General features: G+C 36.9%; 1 protein-coding gene across 1 annotated transcript; it reads right to left on the bottom strand.

The window, feature by feature from the left end:
• Positions 1–1224: 1224 nt before the first annotated feature.
• On the bottom strand, positions 1225–16964 carry FAM98A (family with sequence similarity 98 member A). The gene is made up of 8 exons (XM_043918259.1): positions 16805–16964; positions 13370–13518; positions 11098–11232; positions 7323–7507; positions 6212–6292; positions 5555–5671; positions 3119–3286; positions 1225–3027 (listed from the first exon to the last, which is right to left on the bottom strand). Exons 1-8 carry the CDS (start codon positions 16855–16857, stop codon positions 2359–2361), a joined length of 1557 nt encoding a protein of 518 aa, XP_043774194.1. The 5' UTR covers positions 16858–16964; the 3' UTR covers positions 1225–2358.
• Positions 16965–18682: the final 1718 nt, after the last annotated feature.

The following is an 18682-nucleotide window of genomic DNA, read 5'->3' as shown; positions in this document are numbered from 1 at the left end:
ACTTTAATATAACAAAACTAACTAGTGGTTTGAAATATTCTCTTTCTAGAGCACTAAAATATATGTCAAAGAAAAGAAACTAAAAGACAATTCTTTTATGGGTTTATAATGTGAAAATAAAGTTCTGATATGAAGCAGAAAGTAGAGTGCATTGTCAAGAAATATATCATTTGTTTTCTTATATGCTCACATATGAAAAGTAATCACATAAAAATGACATATGAAATGTAAGCTAGTAACCATAAAAATAAAATTCTATTTGTCGAAAGAATGAAACATGTTCATTAAGTACATTGTGGAGTCTGATACTAGAAAACAGATTAAAGCAAACACTAAGGTATATGTTAATACATTCTAAGATACCATTTTAAGATATAAAACCTTGACAATTTTATTTCTAATAGGAAACTCCTATACATACTAAACATATTTAACAGCATTAAGCAGAGACAAACACTTAAAACTTTCAAGATAGAACTTAAAATCTTTAATGATAAATAAAAGTATGTTAAATTATATTCAAATCTGAACACTTTAGAATGGCAAATTCCAGTTGAAAAATCTAATAAACAGGTAAAATTAACAAAATGATCAAGGCTTTTTAAAATGGTTTTAGCAATCAAAAGAATGTAATTATCTCAACATAAATAGAATATTTTGAATGGTAAGTTATGAGTTGATTCTTTACTTTAAAAACCCCAATTTACTAGGAAAAGGAAATACTATTTTTTCTTATAAACATATATTTATATTTTGAATTTCACTTCATTCAAAATGTCTCTCATTCTAAGAAGAATGGAGAAACAAACAAAAAACCCCCTAAAAGATCAGGGCCATTAAAGGATCTTTGCCTAAAACACCACGTAGCAACAGCTACACCTAGTGGTCAGGGATGAGTAGTGTAGTTATCCAGCTATAAAACGATAGTAAAAGGTAAATTCAGAAACAGCTCTTTTTCAGCTTACTTAGGGTAAGGTTTTATCTTTTACCACAAACTATGTTTCAATGAAACACTTGAGAATCTTTGGGGAACAAAGGCCTTAGTCCATAAGATTGAAGCAAGCGTCCAGAATCAGTTCAGTTCAGTTGCTCAGTCCTGTCCGACTCTTTGCGACCCCATGGGCTGCAGCACACCATGCTTCCCTGTCCATCACTAACTCCTGGAGCTTACTCAAACTCATCAGTTTAAAAAAAGTGGCTAAAATAAAACTCAAACCAAAGAGAGAACATACAGATACTTTATTGCTCACCTTTCACACAAAGCACACCTCCAGCCATTTTCTTTCACAGCTTGACAGTATTTACGTGTACAAAAACCCAGCAAGAAGCGTCATGTAGATTTCAGCTACGGTGAGTGTCAAACATCAACTCAGCCAGGCTTTTGTTTTCTGCAGCAATAATAAAGGGCCTCCTGCTCTAAGCAAAAGTCTGTCCTCTTACTTGGTAGTGCATTTCTTTCATTACAAAAAGTCTCCTGCCCAAAGCAAACTAACTTGTATCTGCTGAGCCAGTGGTTTTAACTCGTGCATAAAACAAATTTCAGTTTGCTGTTTCTTCTAGCAGATTTCAAGTAAAAATAAAGTTGAAAGAGGAACTTGTTTTGAATGGATGCAGGTCAGTTTGAATTGCTAAACTTAACTAAATGACTACATGTACTATAGGTTCACAACTTAGTCTGCTTTTATAATCTTTATGGATTTTGGCCGTGTTCAAGGTTTTCCGAGTTGAGCATATGGTACAGTATTCTGTCAAAAGGATAAGGCTACTGAATGTGCTATCTGCAGAAGAGCTCATTTAATAGGAACTGACCTTAAAGTTCTATCATGAAGCAAATGTTGCATAACCTCTCTGAATAAAAAGCCAATCAGGGCAGAACTGTGCTTGGAAAATAGGCATCAGAATACTTTAAGGAAAACACATATAAATGGATTGTTAATATGAGGAAGGTTTCCTAGTTGTAAATCTAAAAAAATCTAGAAGAATTCTCATTTTTCAAAACTGCATATTGAAAACATGAAAACTACTTATTCAAGTAATTTCTTCAGAAAAATACACATGTTCTGACTGTGGAATTAGTCTAAACTGGTCAGTTAAAGGCAGTTTTAATTACCTTTTAAGAAATTCTTCATACAAAGGAGAGATATTGTATGTGTTTCTCAAATAAACAGCATTATGTAAGTCCATTAAAAAAAAAAAAAAAGAACAGTATTGTATGAAGACCTACAAATGCTTATGCCAAGCAGGAATCTGCCTGTCACCGGTGATCTCACATTAATTCAAAATCAATGCTGGATTCAGGATTCTGAAACTAAGTTTCTATTACTTGAGCTCTAGCAAAATGTAAGGTTCTAAGTAGCCTCAACTAGTATAATGTCTTCCCTGTCCAAATCCAGAATGATTATACTGGTAACCTCCATGCTGGAAGTGCTGTTCAAATTGCCCCCCTTGATGATAATTCTGGCTCCCTCTTCCTCCCCAACCTCCTCCTTGGCCAGCGCGTCCACCTCGGCCTCCACGACCCCCTCTCCCTCCACGACCACTGCCTCGATCACCGTGATGCCCACCATCTTGGTATCTATTGTCCTGCTGATATCCACCACCCTGGTATCCACTTCCTGTGTAAGTAGATGTTTGGAAGCCACCATAGCCACTGCCCTGATAGCCACCACTGTGGCCACCATGATAGCCACCGGCCTGGAAACCCGCATCTCGATAACCGCCATCTTGGTAGCCACCCCCTCCTCCACTGCCTCCATCTGTCCAGCCTCCTTGATGCTTATTTCCTCTTCCTCCCCCTCGGCCACCATGGTCGTAGCCACCACCACGTCCACCTCTCCCTCCTCCTTGTTGTTCATGACCTCCTCGTCCTCCATATGAGGAATGTTCGTAACCACCTCTCCCGCCTCCTCGTCCTCCGGCTGGTTGCTGGGGGCCATCTTGCCTTTTCTGCCATGGTGGCATCTCTGGGGGTGGAGGTTCGATTTCATTGGGCCTACCTCCTCTGTCAGGAACTCTGCCCATCAACACCTATGGGATAAGAAAGATATTTTAAATTTTAAATTACTTTATTTTAAAAACATAAATATGTTTGAAAGAAAGTTAAAGGTAGTCTTATCACCTTATTGATGGCACAGGCAGTCTTTTCTCTTATAGAGCCACTGCTCGTCCTTAAGATCTTTGACAAGTCTTGTCTTGCAGCCAAAAGGTGGGCAACAGAAATAGTACTTTTAGGAGATAAGACTGAGCGTTTTGGCTGGTAAACCTTCGCCAATTTTTCTGTTTGACTCTGAAAGAAAGTGTTCAAAGACAAATGTCAGTTTTCAAGATGACACAGAAACATTGATGCTAAACAAGTTAAAAGATTTTCAAACTGTTTGATGATAGGATTTACTAGGCTCCAAATGAGAGAAAAAGTTACATACTCACCACTGCTCCTATCTAGTGAAGAACTATCTTAGAGTATAGCTGTCAGACCTGCTGATACAACAAGGAATGATAAAGGGGATAGAAGAGGGTATGGAGATGAAGGGGCTTCCCTTTAAGACTGTGGAACAAAAAAGGTTTCCCATGCTATTGGTCTCAAATGCCTTCATTTTATCTATATCTTATATTTAAATAGATAAAATGAAGGCATTTCTATTATAAATAAGAAAAAGAGAGTCTACTTTATAACCATTTAGTAGAAGTACATTTAATGTATTTGTAACATAAGATCACAAAAGATGAATGAACAAAGGATATAAATAGAAAGTTTACACAAGAGAAAATAAAGTTCCAATAAATATAAAACATGTTTTCCAGATAGGATCAATAAATGCAAATTAAAGTAACCTAAATGTGGGGAAGCAACAACAAATTCTTACCTATTAAATTTGGAAGCAACAGCTACAGCTACAATACACAGGAAAATAGCACAAGAACAAAACGTAATTGCTCAGTCTGTTAGTTATGTACAGGTACTCAAATATTGATGGTAAAAGTTTAAATTATATTATGTGAAAAAGTATAAAAAGAGATGCTTACTATGATTATATATGTAAAGAAGATAATGTTAAAAATGAAAACAGCTATCGTGGTTAAGACAGTGGGATGACAAATAGCTTTTTATTTTTAAAAATTTTCTTTAATAATTAAAAGGCTAAAGAGATTAGCTTGTCTGAGAAACGCTTCCTGAATGTCTTTTATTTCATTTCCTTGTAGTCACTATTGTACCTACAGTAAGTGCTCAATCAATCTTTAGGTGAATAGAAACAAACAAGTTTGAGAAAACAGTTTCATAATAGCTTCAAATAAAACTGATTTTATAATGTAATTTCAAAGTGACATATAAATACATAAATTTCATTACATGAAACAAAAGTTCAAAGAGTAAACAGAAGCTCAGACATACTGCATCAGAACCCCAGGAGCAGAGCCTGTTAACAGCAGTGTTCAGACCAGAATTCCAGTGTTAATACCTGGGGTCAATGCACATCCATCAATCATTACATGCTTTTCTAGTCCAAAGTTGCAGGTTTTTGTTTTTGAAGTACAGTATTATGCCAAGAGTGAAATGACTGCTATCATCAAAGATATTTTAACTAAGGACTGGTACTTCCTCAACAAGAGGCCCCAAAGAGAACAATTTATTCCCTGTGTTACTACTGACTCACTGTGAGATCTCAGGCAAAACCTTCCATTCACTTGGGTCTCCATTTGTTTTTAGTTGCAAAATGAGGGGAGTTAAGACTGATCTCTAAGACCCCTTTCCAACACTAATATATTGTAATTCAGTAAATATCTACCCCATCAATTTAACAGCTAAATAGGACTATACTATGGTTTAAAGATTTTAGGTGAAACTAACATTTATTGTATTAGGAAGATAATGGGAGAACTAAATAAAAACATTTCTCAGTCAATTAAAGTTCAGAAAAAATCTACTTTTAAAAATGAATGCACCATTAAATGAACTTTTAACATTTTGGATCAATCTCCACATAAATTCAAGAATTAGTTCTATTTCAGGGTTCTAAGAAGGTCAAATTAACCAACTGTGCCAATTAATTACCACTTACTGATAAAATAGTAGATATTTAATAAATACCTGTTGGAATGACCAAGATCTTTACCTGGATTATCTTATTTAAGCTAAAATAAAACGAAGTCATACTGGATTCTCCAATTCTCTATAAATGGGTCACAATATTTGGTCCTCCAAAATCAGTATTTTTAATTTAATTTATTTATTTAATTAGCAAGTTAAACTGTTAGCTTAAACAAGTAATTTAAAATTTTATTATTTTTAGTAATTTTTAGGTACTCTACTTTTCTCTTACAAATGGATACTTCCAGTAGGGTTTACAACATATAGCTTTGCTGAAATTTATTAAAAAATTGAAAAATAAGTGTTTTCATTATTGTTGAATGGCTACTCAGTAATTCACTAAAGAAAAACCCCTATGTGTATCTCCTATGTATTTCTCTTATAGTCTGCACTACATCTAAGCTGTGTTAAGTATGTTTAAAGATCACGTCCAGAAATCTCTCCTCTTTTCAGTGATTTAATGTGTACCTTAGCTCTGTCAGACCAGCCAAAAGACTGGACAGTGACATCCAAACGCTTTATTAGCAGCTTTCTCCGAACTTCATATTCATTGGCCACAGCTTGGTTAATTGCTTCTATCTTTTCCTGAAACAAAATTAAAAAGGCCAGTTAGAATTTAAATCTGCTTGATCCCCTATTCCAAAAGGGGAGAAACTGTTTCATTCATAACTGAATGCCCAGCACTCAGCACAAAATGATTTAGGTTATATAATAAACAGAATAATAAGTTATAATAAACTAATGAAATGACAGGCATAATAATGTCATCTCAAAATAGAATAAAGAATATGTAAGTACAAAATTCTCATTTAGTTTTCCTATAACTCACTGTGTGGAGCTCAGCCCAGTGAAGCTTTTGGCTTGAAGGCAACCCATTTGGCAATTAGAAACATGCATCATACTGAACTTCAATTTAATCAGCTGTGTGAAATTTTTTACAAATTATGAAAGAAGTACTCCTAATGTTACATAAATAAAATTATTTTGGATAAATCTTAAGACTTACAAAAATGATTCTAAGGATGTCCACCATATTAGAGAATATAACTTCAAAGCACAAACATAAATATCCTGAGATAGGTAGATGGCTCCTTACAAAGTTTACTCAGGATGCTCACTACTCACCCAGTGGGCCGGTCCCATTGGCTTCTTCAATAAAGGCTTTCCCACATGATTAGGTGGAACTTTTGCTAATGTTTCCTTTAACTGACACAAAAACATAAATGAATGAATAAACAAATCTAAAAGTAAAACACATCCTCCTCATCTTCCCAACTCCCATCATATCCTGCCATCAAAAGAAGATTCCTGACAGAGGCAAAGGTGGAGGATGTTTTGAAATGTACAAGACCCACATGATAAAGACACTCACTTGACCCACTCCTCAGGTGTCTATGGAAGCATGAGTCCTTCACTGCACCTAGAACAGTGCCTGACAACAGTGGGCACTCAATATGTATTTGCTGAATGAATGAATGAACACACAGAAAAATATGGACTATGGATACACTGCTGCTCCCTGGTAGAGTTCAGCCAAATTTGTGCATCATGGCATCCATCTACCCCACAAGGCAAATGTAGCAATTCTTAGAGTCCAGCAGATATGCATATAGAGAATAACTCTGCTATAATAAGTATCATTCTCTTCTGTTCATTAATTTTTTAATTAAAATTGCTTGTTCCTAATCAATTATATAAAGACTCTTAACTGTTGATAATATGTAGCATAAAAACAATTCTAACTTATTTTCATGTACTAGATTATATTAGCAGTTAACATAACTAGTTTGTCAAATGAAACATGTAAGACTTGAAGTGACTGGATTAAAATCCCAAAACATTTACATCCTTTTCTGTCCAGTCAATGGGGAGAATGGTGGTAACATTTAATGATAAAGACCTCAAAATTATTAATTGCATCAAAGTTCAATGATAAAATAACTTTTAAATGGACTTAAGTCCTAATTCTCTTTACATTATTTCTAGTTTATTTCAGTTTATAAATCAAGGTGCAAAGTTTCCTTTTTGAAAAAGAAACATGTTAGTATGTTAAAAAAATAGTAAAATACCAATTTTTCTTGAAGGTATCTAGGATTTAAAACGCAAAACTCATTTAGTAACAATCACTTAAAAATATGTACATTAGGTTCCCATTAAGAGAAATTAACTTGCTTCATTTCAAACAACTGTAGGACTATGCCTTTAATACACTACAATCTGGTACTAAAGGTCTTACTTTTTTTTCAATCCCGCTGAAGAATTGGAACATAGTTATATTGGCTGGAGGTTTGGACATTCCTAGAGCAATACATATGCCTTTCAACTCTTGAAAGACCTCACTACCGCCTCCTTCTTGAGCTTTTTTTGGAAGAGTATTCACACAGAGCATTCTGGCAGCTTCTAGTTCTGAGATGAGGTATGCTGAAGTAAACAAAATAAGATTTCAAAATGAGATACAGCTACAATTAATAGTCATAAGTCTGGAGTCACAACTCTATAGATCTAATGATACGTAATAAAGCTGCAAGAATGGATAAAAGCAAGAAAGGAAAACCATTTTTTACCTGCAAATTATGTAACACATAATCTGGTTCTGTAATTCAGTATTTAACCAATATATGTTTAAAGCCTGATTTAAAAGCAAGCAATTATTTTTTGAAACCAAAAGATCAAGGTAGATCACATCTTAAAATCTGATTCTTGCATTTCACTATCAAGGAACCTCCAGAACATGGGTTGGCATCTGTTAACAAACTGGCAAAAGGTGGCAGGTGGCTAGTTTTCAGCAACAGTTAAAAAGGTTACATATATATATGTGTGTGTATATATATATATCTATATCTATACTTTACTTCTCACAACTGATACACACCAGTGATATAACTATCTTGCCCTCTTACCTTCCAACACTCAAGGAGTCTGTTTAAGACTGGAGTGAAAGAGTATTTTTAAGTGGTCAAAGCTTCACTTACAAGAGAAGGGGGAAGGTACTAAATTTACAAACATTCCTTTTCCATGCATGGTCTCCAGTAGCCTAATGTCACCTTCTGGCAGGTCACACAATACACTCTTTCATCTATATTCTTCTTAATAGTCCCTTTCCTCCTATATTCCTCATTCTCACCCCCTCCCCTGGAGGGGGGAAAAAAAAAACCCAAAACTTTCTAATCATTTCTGGGCGGAGTCCTTTCATATCAGTGTAATTCCCTTGTTCATTGACTTCAGCCAGGTATAATGAGAGCTGCAATCTGCTTCAGATAATTCAGTTGAAGGTAAAAATGTTCAATCTTATTCCTTTTACCTTCCAAGGGACATTTATATTTTTAAATGTTTAATAATCATTTGGATCTTAGGATTTCAGGTTATGTGACAAAGTGAGAACCTTCTGACAATATTAGGAAGAGAGCTGGAAAAAGACATTTTCTGGGCTCTTAAGCCCTACAGTAAGTATAAAAGAATGATCAGCCTGAATATCTCATTTCCTATACCTAAGGTGTAATGTGAGAAGTACAGGGGTCATAATTTTAGCAGACCATTTCTGAAAAGCTGCCAAATCCTATTCTAGAATAAACAGCTAAGATTCTAGAAAGGTCATTCTAAATGGGTTTGATAAAATCTTAACATGTTCTATATAGCAAACTGCATGAATTAAAAGATCAAAATAGTAAAACCCCACTGCCATGAAAATAACCAACTGTTTTTGCAAATAAGGTTTTCTTGGAACATGGCCACACTCTAAAATTCATTTACATGTCATCTATGGCCACTAAAATGCTACAACAGTGGAGTTAAGTAGTTGCCAGAGACCTTATGGCCCACAAAGCAGAAAATATTTACTATCTGGCCCTTTAAGAAAAAGTTTGCCAACCCTTGCTCTAGAAAATCATATATATGATTTAATAAATTGGTCTCTAAATTTGGGACAACATAGCTCAGGCATTCACAAAATTAGTTTACCAACACAATTACCATCAAAAAGCATTAATTGTAACTGGTGTGTTCAAAATATCAGAAAAGGCACTGAAGATATAAAACATAACAAAAAAAGATTATCTCTACTGACAATCTAATTAGAAATAAAGAATATATGCATACAAAGATATTAGACTTATTATACCTAAGGGAAATATTAATATACTGACAACCACAAAGGCCAATTAAGAGCCACAACAGTTCTTAACCTGACACATGAGAGTTTTTCAGCCAGTACAGACTATTAGAGAATACACTATTCTGTGTTACTAACAATTCTAACGAGGTTGGTTATTTTCCCCCCTCAGGAATTAAAAGATTCAATTCAATGAGGTAGGGTGCTGCAAGAAGCAAGTAAAATTATAGCACTGAGATGTGACAACTGATACTTGGAAAGATGAAAAATATTTATACAGAGTGAAAAGAGGATGAGTACATGTACATAAATGCATACTAGCATGAGAGAGGATACAAACCGGGGAATATTCAGAAAGAGGAAAGAGCAGAAGCAAAGATAAAGAGAAGGAAGGGAGCAGTGTGTATGTGTGTATGAAGAATTCCAAAAGCAGAGTAAGCTTTAGTCGATTTAGTCATTTAGTTGAGGAGCAAACAATTATATATTCTTGAAAAGCTTTTGAGGTAACAGCACATTAAAATATAATGATGACCCTGAGTCCAAAATAATAATGTTCAGAACAGCCTGCTTAAGAAACAGGAAAGAGTTAAAGGCATTTTTATAAAATATTTATATTCTAAGTGGTTTTTTTATAAGCACCAGGAACAGAAACACCAAACTCTTTTTGAGCTCTCTGGAAGAATTAGCTAATTCAGGGTCCTTACTGAGCTTTCCACACAGCTGTTGTCTTCCTATGTAAGATAACATATTCTAAGTGCCAAATATCAGGTATTGGTAAGGATAAGCAGTGCTACAAAGGAAGATTCAGTGAGTATACTGTGGCTGAGCCAGTTACTGGATTACACAATTTGAAGGATAATGAATGCATGTATAAGAACCACATGCCAGCAATATCAGTATCTTAAGCAGTATCTAACAATATGCACCCATCCCCCACCCATACACCCACCCAGTAACAATCATTTGGCAAAGGTGAAGTTAAAGTGATTTTAGAATACCTTAGTTCCTAAATATAATGGCTATGAACACATGCTTTTTTAAAAACTAAACATTCAAAATTGGAGTTGCATAATTTTTCAGAAGCCATAGTTAAGTTGTAAATTCAAACATTTGAAAGATGCTCTGAACAGTGTTTGTCATAATAAGAACTATAATATTCACTTAACCAAAGCTTAATCTAAATGTGTCTCAGAATGCTACAAAAATTCTAAGTTTAAGACGACTGGTGAGAGTTATTGGAGAGTTATCGGAGAGTTTACATAAGGCAATAAAATTTGTGAGTCTACTTACTGTTTCTCAGGGTAAAAAGAAAAATAGTAGTTAGTATATTAAAAAAAATAACATAGAAGGAAATAACTTTTCATAAAAATTTACTTCCCAAATGATGAGTAAGTACAGGAACAATCCAAATAGTATTCTAGAAATGCTTACATTGTAATTTGACATCTTTACAAATTTGAAATCCACAAATAATTACCCAGCCACAAAGAAATAACAACACAAAATACTTTAAATAATTACATTTTCCATTTACTGTGCCTAGAATGGTTACTGTCCACAAATTAAAAAAAAAAAACAAAAAACTTCATTATCCCCATAGTATTTTCCTAGCTGATTTTAGTGTGCTTCTGGTCTAGAACACTGATGTTTGGATGATAACTCACTTGGATAACCTCTAGCAGTACTTTTAGTCATGTCAGGTGAAGCACAGCAGGCTGAGCACCACACCGAATTTAAACCATAAAATAGTAGCAATTACAAAATGACACTGCTACCAGTGCATGAATCCACCATTAGCTTCTTAGTTGGAAATTTTAAACAAGGTTTTCTTTAAACCTGTTTTATTAGTCATGGAAAACATAAACAGAAAATAATAGCTACATTCTAGTAGCCATGAACTTACTGAGCAAAAGGAGGCAGTTCTTCTGAATGAGAAGGCGCTTGGTCACATCGCCAGATGTCAGTGAAAGATATGGACAGTTCATCTCCCCTAGTAGCCCACTCACCTCAAGCTGGAATTCTTCAGCTTCACTTGGGCCTTTTAAGAATTAAAATAATCTTATTTAACAAAAATTACTGTTTTCCCCATTGGCATAGTAATTATCTATAAATTGAAAATTTTAATAGTATTTTCCTAACACAAGTACCTTTCTCTTCTAATCCATCCTTTCTCACACTACTGCCTATTTGCTTTCTTAAACAGTTTTCACTAGGTTATTACCTTTAATGGATTCCTAAGTTCCACCTCATCCAATCTAATTTTTTCTGTTTGCCTTTGAAGATTCTTCACAGCCTCTTTGCTTGCCCTTTCTGGTATACTGGTAGGAGTAGTTCCTATTACTTGTATATAGTAGTTACCTACAACCTCCAGAAATTTTCCCTCTAGTGGTGCCAGGCTGGTCTCCTCACCATCCTGGAAATGGGCAGTCTCATTTCTACCTAACATGTCCTAATCACAGTGACTCCCTGTGATTGATATGCCCTTTACCCTCTCCTCCGCTATTAAATCCCACATATCCATCAAAGTCCAATGGTCTTGGTCTTGCTCCTTGATGAAACCTTCCCCAAAGCCTGCTACACTCACCGAGTTTCCTTCCCTGTGAACCACAAAGTGAACCATTTAACTACTGTTCTAATCTCTATTTGTTTCAGTTGTGTCTAAAATTCCCATTTGAAGATGGTGAACATGATTTCTATTTCTGTCTTCTCATAACATGTCAGATACAGTGTTTACTGGCTGAACCAAGAAAAAGCAATACTCTTCTTCCTTACTGTTTTGATAGTACTCTATCCAGTATCGCAAAGGGGTAAAATTTAACTAATACACTGACAGAGTCTCTTGATTTGACTCCATTTTCTCACCTATAAAATGGGAAGAATGCATTATCAGTGTTTTGCAAGCTGTGTTCTCTGAACTTTAGAGTTTAAAAGAACTCTGTTAGAGGCAGCTGGAGAAGAGACAGCTGTGCTCAGAGCACTCCCTCTTAACTTCAACTAGAACACCATACTGTTACCTCTTTTGTATTGACTTCTATATGTTTTCATCTGAACAACAGGGCTCCTGGTTATAAACAGTTACCGTCTAGTATTAACTGTTTTCAAAGGCACCCGCAGTCTCTGAAATGTCAGGGAAACCGGCAATGTAAAGAACACTGGCTCCCAAACCTGACTGCTGGGGACTGAAGCCTGCCTGTATCACTTACTGGTTGTGTGACCTCAGGCAAGGGACTTAACCTTTGTGCTACCTTGTTTGATGTATAAAAGGAGGAATAAAAGCAGCCTGGTAGGGTTGCCCTGGGGTTTAAATGAGTTAACACTTGTAAAGTGCTTAGAATATGGCTAGTGCTCAGTAAGTGTAAGCTGTTGCTACTATTTTACACTATACTCTCCTTAATAATTACAGCTGGATGCAACTAACTATACACATTAAATATACTAAATACATAAGAGTAAGCTCTTCAAAATTGGATTCCATAGCGGGGGATTATGTGTATAGTTTTCCACAAGGGTGGATTAGCAAGTGAGCATTTTTCTTTGTTTCCTATTATGGGTTTACCTATGATAGGAGGGAACCAGGGTGTGGAGTGTCAGGTTCCAAAGCTTTTGATTCTTTCACAGCATCAAAACTAGTGCTAAAGCAGTAACAAAATTGGCAAATAAATACCAAACAGCTCTCCACACCATAAATCTGATGATGATGGATCTGGTTGTGATGAACCTAGTGATACATTCCTATGATACAGAAAGTTCCTTAATAAAGTGTTTTTTCTCCCCATGTATAACAGAATTATAATGCATTTACATGTTATATATACTTCTGGAATTTGGTAATCCTCAGAGAAAAACACCCCAATTTCTAGTTTTGGCCACCAATTCAAGATCTTACAATTTTTACAAAGAATGAAAAGTTCATATATACTCTGTCTCCATTTTTTTGATCTCAGTAAAAGGGTCTTTTCAATTTCCACAAACAGCTGTAAGCCTACATTCTGGTTTTTCAACTTCAGAATTACCTTATCTACAAAAACAATGGAGGGGAAAAAAAGCATTGTTTCCTTATGAATTTTTTTTTACATTTATAAAGAATTTGAAATTTCAGTTGTAGAACTGATAGTGTTCACTCAAAATACAAACTTCATTTTTATATTTGCACCTAAAACTGAATGTTTACTTACTGTTAGTTGCTTGCACATTTTCCTCTAGTTTACAGAGCACTCTTAATTCAGACACCAACCAAGCACAGAGTTTGGTAAACTCAGGGGAACTGGCTCCAGCAGTGACGGCCTGAGACAGAGCGCCATCTTCTAACAATGGACCCTTGTAACTGGTGAGTAAGAAATTACACTTCAGAAGAACATAAAAAATCACATCTAATATGTTACAAATACAATATATTCACATTTTATTTGTTTAATCAAGCAATGATTTAATAAAGCTACAATGACCACTCTCTAAACTTGCATATATAAATAAACCATTAAAAAAGCAAGCTAATCCCTTCAAAATATGTGAATACTGAATAGACTCAGGTACTAGTAAATTATGTCAACCTCTGTACATTTACGGAGAGCTCACTGTACAAAGGTTTGCTTTCTCACTTTAATTAAATCAGCATTAAAACCAGATTATAAGTGATAAATTATACTATAGTTTGGGCTTCCCTGGTGCTCAGTGGTAAAGAATCTAACTGCAATGCAGAAGACATGGATTTGATCCCTGGGTCGGGAAGATCCCCTGGAGAAGGGCAGGGCAATCTACTCCAACATTCTTGCCTGGAGAATCCCACGGACAGAGGGGCCTGGTGGGCTAAAGTCCATAGGGCCACAAAGAGTCTGACATGACTGAAGTGACTGAACATGCACACATGCATGCCATAGTTTACTATTTGAGAAATAAAACTTAGATGTCTTTTCTAGAAGATATTCCAGAAATTAGAGGTTTTAATAATTTTCTTTAAAAGCAAAAACTTGCCAATTATTATTTCTTTCTTCTATATTTAATGATAGTTAAAATTAGTAAGACATACTAGTACCAGAGAAACGTCAAGATTAATTTAATAATTGCTGGCAAATTGATGTTTGGGTGAACTGGTGCAAATGAATCCCAATCCTTTCTAAGGGATTCAAATGTAATTTTAAAAAATTATTAAATGTTTAGATATTCATAAAAGACAATAGTAACAATGAACCTCAATCTAGAAAATAGCTAGAATTAAGTATTTTGTCATTCTCAAAGTCATTTAAAAATATACATTCTTCAGAAGGTTATTTTATCTTTTAAATGTAATATTGATAAATACTTATTAAATATGCTCAAGGTAGTTTGATATTTAGAGGTACAGAAATGCCATTCAGTTTTTTTTAAAATGTAACTATATTCTTACATATTTAATGGGACAGAAGAAACCTCACACACAAAAATGAGGTTATATAAAGTATAGTCTGACATCTACATTTAAAATCAATTATTAGACAGTGAAATAAAAAAAAACCAGGCCTAGAAACTTCTCCTCCTGTTACACATTTAAACTTATTAATTTTTTCCTGCAAGTAATTACTGAATTCCTACCGTGTACCAGGCTAAAAATAAATGATTGTCATTTATTTCTAATTGTTGCTGTTTTTCACTTGCTCAGTCTTGTCCGACTTTTTGTGACCCATGGACTACAGCACACCAAGCTTCCCTGTCCTTCACTATCTCCCAGTGTTTGCTCAAACTCATGTGCATGGAGTCGGTGATGTCATCCCACCATCTCATCCTCCATCACCTACCTCTCCTGCCCTCAGTCTTTCACAGCAAATCCTTGAAAAGTACATGTCATTTAATTAAGGCTAAATTGTAATGGCTGAATGCCACCAAACTAGGTAGTTATACGTTAAAATTTATAGTCAAGTTTTCAGAGTATCCCACAGTTTACACTACAACCCATCTCCATGATTTATTTAACTAGAGTTATTATAGTGACAATGACTTTTATAGTACCCAAGAGAAGAAAAACATAGTTAACAGAGAATAAAAGAACAATAATGAGAAGAAGCGGCATCAATCACTTAATTGTTAAGGGACCTCTATCCATGCAGAGTGACTATATTTAAATAAGGTTTACCTCCATCCTCTCTCTACTTCTCCTTCATCACTAATCTTAAGTGTTCTTCCAGGAAGCTTAGGACTTGTTTCCTTTTCCAGTTTTCCTTCCCCACTTCCTCTACTTTTCCTGGTTCTCCTCAGTTCTCTTCACAGCATGTTTTCACAGTGTAAACTTCAATTCTACCTCACTCTCTACCCTTAAAAGCTCAGACCAACACTGTCAACAGAACAAATGTTCCTCAAAAATGTTTACTGAATGGTTTCATGTCTGAAATCTAGCAGTTTAAAGTTTGAGAGACCCACCAAAAAGACACCATTTCACTGAGTGTGACTTTTAAATAGGCCCTCATCAAAGAAATAAGCCACCTAAAGCCTGGAATATTCATGAAAATTCAGAGCAAGTTCCAGAGAAAAGTACAATGACAATTCACATTGACAAAAAAAGATGATAAGCACTACCATTTCCTTTCCTAAAAATCCGTGCCAGGACAAGTTACTTAAACAGGCAGATGTTGGGAAACCTCATGGTATCCGTTCCCAAATAAGAAAGGTTTTCCACAGCAAGGTAAAACCTAGGGGAAGGTTTTGGTAACGGACTTGATACTTTATAAATACAGTTACCTAAATCTGTTTTTCTTTTCTTTCTTTTTTTGGGGATACCATATCTATAAGCAAATATTTAATCATACAGTTTGTTTCTGGAACCACATTTAGCCCAAGAAATTCTAAGTTCTCAAGTTTTAACTGAGCACCCTGAACTGGGTGACCCAGTGAGATAAGAAGCCCTATTTCCAGCTTCTAGATACTAATGAATTATGGTCCGGTAACTGTCATGGGGTGAGACAAAATGCACAACAAATACACGGAGACTTGGTGGGTGAAGATGGCCCTAAGGGAAAGGGCTAATGGGGCTCAATGAAGGAGTGTCAGAATCAAGGGAAACTCCCCATGATTCCCACGAAGGTGGCGACAGGTTAGGTGCACAAGTGAGCTGGCAGGAGGAACGGATGCAGCGCACAGACTTGTGGCTGAGGGAAGCCTGGGTGCATGCAGACATGACTGGGCAAAGGAGATTTTTTTTTTGAGAGAACTGGGGTGGTGTAGGAGCAGGGGCTCAAGACAGGAGCTGGAAGTTTGGAGGACAAGTAGGAAAACAGAAAATCAACTTTGGCAACCTCCAGAGTGAGGGGGTAGGGCAGGAGGACAGGGAGCAAGGAAAGGAGCTCAGGGAGGGTGGTGGCGAGAGCCAGACCCAGACAATGACACGCATGACTGACAAACGCTGCGGGTAAGTCGGCTGCAGGGCGCACAGGGCAAGCCTAGGGGCGTCGCAGCCGGAGGACCCCAACCCGACAGGGCAGGCGGTGGACGTAGAATTGGGGTCCCGGAGCTACAGGGAGGCGACAGCCAGGAGCCACGGGTTGCGGCGCGGAGAGGCAGGTGTCTCTGACTGAGGCGGAGAAGGAGTTCCCGAGGGGTCTGTAGTGTGGGGGTTTGGGAGACCGGTGCCCTGGCAGTCTTACCCCAGATCTTCCAACGACTCCAAGATGTCAGTCTCCATGAGGTCACACTCCATGCTACTGTGGTATTCAAATTTCCGAGTCGTCAGGCTCCCCTCTTCGCCGGCAACGCGTACACTCGCGCATGCGCTGCCTCTCCGGAACCTCCAAGTCAACAGCTGGCGCCTCAGCCCCTGCACTGCGCATGTCTGGAGCGTGCGCAAGAAACTTGGTTCCGCCTGTCGCCCGGCCCCGGCCGGCTAATGGATGGCCAGGTGACACCTTTTGCACATGCGTATTGCTGAAGAGTGAAGCCGGCGGCCCCAAGAAGGGCAGGAAGTCTGGCTGCGTGGCAGCTGGGCGTGGGGACTTAGGCGAGGCGGGGAGCGCGCTAACTTTTTCTAATTGGTGTACGCATGTGCGAGTCGTGGGGCGAGGCGGGTGGGGGAGGATCGTCTCGGGTGGGGGGGTCCCATAACTTGGCTGAGTGCTGGCTGAGAATGAGTCTCTGGATCTCGAAGAGTTACCAGAGTGGATGTCTGCAGCCAGCTGGCATTTTGTAGCTTTAGCTGTGGGTCATCCTTGCGCTCCGAGATAGTTCCTTAGCTTAGGGGTAGACGGGCCAAGTGCCGAGAGAATGATAGAAAACTGGATTTCCTTGTGGCTGCAGTAGTTGTATTTCAGCGTTACGGAGGAGTCGACTTTCCCTTGACACGGCTTAAGAAAGTTGTTTCATTCCCTCCCTTTGCGTTCTTGACTTACTAAGCTCTTCCCAGACACTAAGCATCTTATTTTAAAGCGGGGAGGGAGGTCGGAGGATGTCTTCATTCCATATCAATCTCAAGTAGACTAAAATAGCTTTAAATCCACGCAGTTTTAAAAGTAAATACATTTTTTGTTGTACTATTATTGACTTGGCAGAATGTGACACGGTTCACAATTGGTTGTTTCTTGGCATGTACTGGCTGGGTTTGTGCTTAGAAATTATTGAAAAAAATGAGAAAAATTGTATTCAAAGTGATGATATATTTGGAAAATTATATTTAACTATTAATTGGCATATGACACACTATGTAGGCGTTTAATTAAAGAGTTTTCACATTGGTCCTAGTAGATTTAATTTTGCAATTCTTAAACGTTTTCGTGCCTGATGGATAAATGCTTCCCACCCTTAATAGTAATTTTTAAAATTATTTTGCACCATCTGGAGTAGAGGGAAGGAATTAACATTTATTATGTACCCAGTGTGTTCTTGACGTGGTATTAATGCAAGCACAGTAAGTCTCTGTGAGTATTACTCCCATTTTACAGATGAGGATACTAAGGGCTAGGTGAACTTAATGGTCTGTCAAAAATGGTACTGCCAATAAGGAACTGGCTTTTGAAATGGAGTTACCATAGACCTTACCTGAGTAGTCCAATAGGATTTACAAGCAGGATATGAAAAGAGGAATATCTAGCTGGTTGAATAAACAGATTATTTATGTTTGTGTATCTTATATGTAATTACAATAAAAATGGAATAATTATTCTCATTGGGTTGTTGAAGGTGCTAAACAAAAGTAATTCTCAGTGCTAAATCAGTTTAGTGGGGAAAAGATTTCATTCTCAACTCACTTTTCTTCTTTTTATAATTTTTATTTTATTTATTTGTTTGTTTGGCTGTACCAGCCTTCAGTGCCATGTGGGCTTTTTTCTCTAGTTTCAATGATCAGGGTCTACTCTAGTAGAGGTATGTGGGCTTCTCATTGCTGTGGCTTCTCTTGCAGAGCACAGGCTCTAGGGTATGCGGGCTTCAGTAGTTGTAGTTTCTGGGCTCTACAGGGCTTCAGTAGTTGTAGCTCCCAGCACAGGCTCAATAGTTGTGGTGTAGGGGTTTAGTTGCTCTGCAGTTAATGGAGT

Source organism: Cervus elaphus, chromosome 11, assembly GCF_910594005.1.
Source record: "Cervus elaphus chromosome 11, mCerEla1.1, whole genome shotgun sequence".
Taxonomy (NCBI): Eukaryota; Metazoa; Chordata; class Mammalia; order Artiodactyla; family Cervidae; genus Cervus; species Cervus elaphus.
Note: the sequence above shows the minus strand (reverse complement) of the source record. Positions and strands in the feature narration are given on the sequence as shown.

Bases quoted from the DNA above. Each gene is read 5' to 3' on its own strand.
- FAM98A (XM_043918259.1), bottom strand. From the start codon at position 16,857: ATGGAGTGTGACCTCATGGAGACTGACATCTTGGAGTCGTTGGAAGAT. The intron at 13,519-16,804 runs GTAAGACTGCCA...CTTACTCACCAG, and splicing joins GAGTCGTTGGAAGATCTGGG to TTACAAGGGTCCATTGTTAG. The intron at 3,287-5,554 runs GTACACATTAAA...ACTTTCTTTCAG, and splicing joins GCTGGTCTGACAGAGCTAAG to AGTCAAACAGAAAAATTGGC.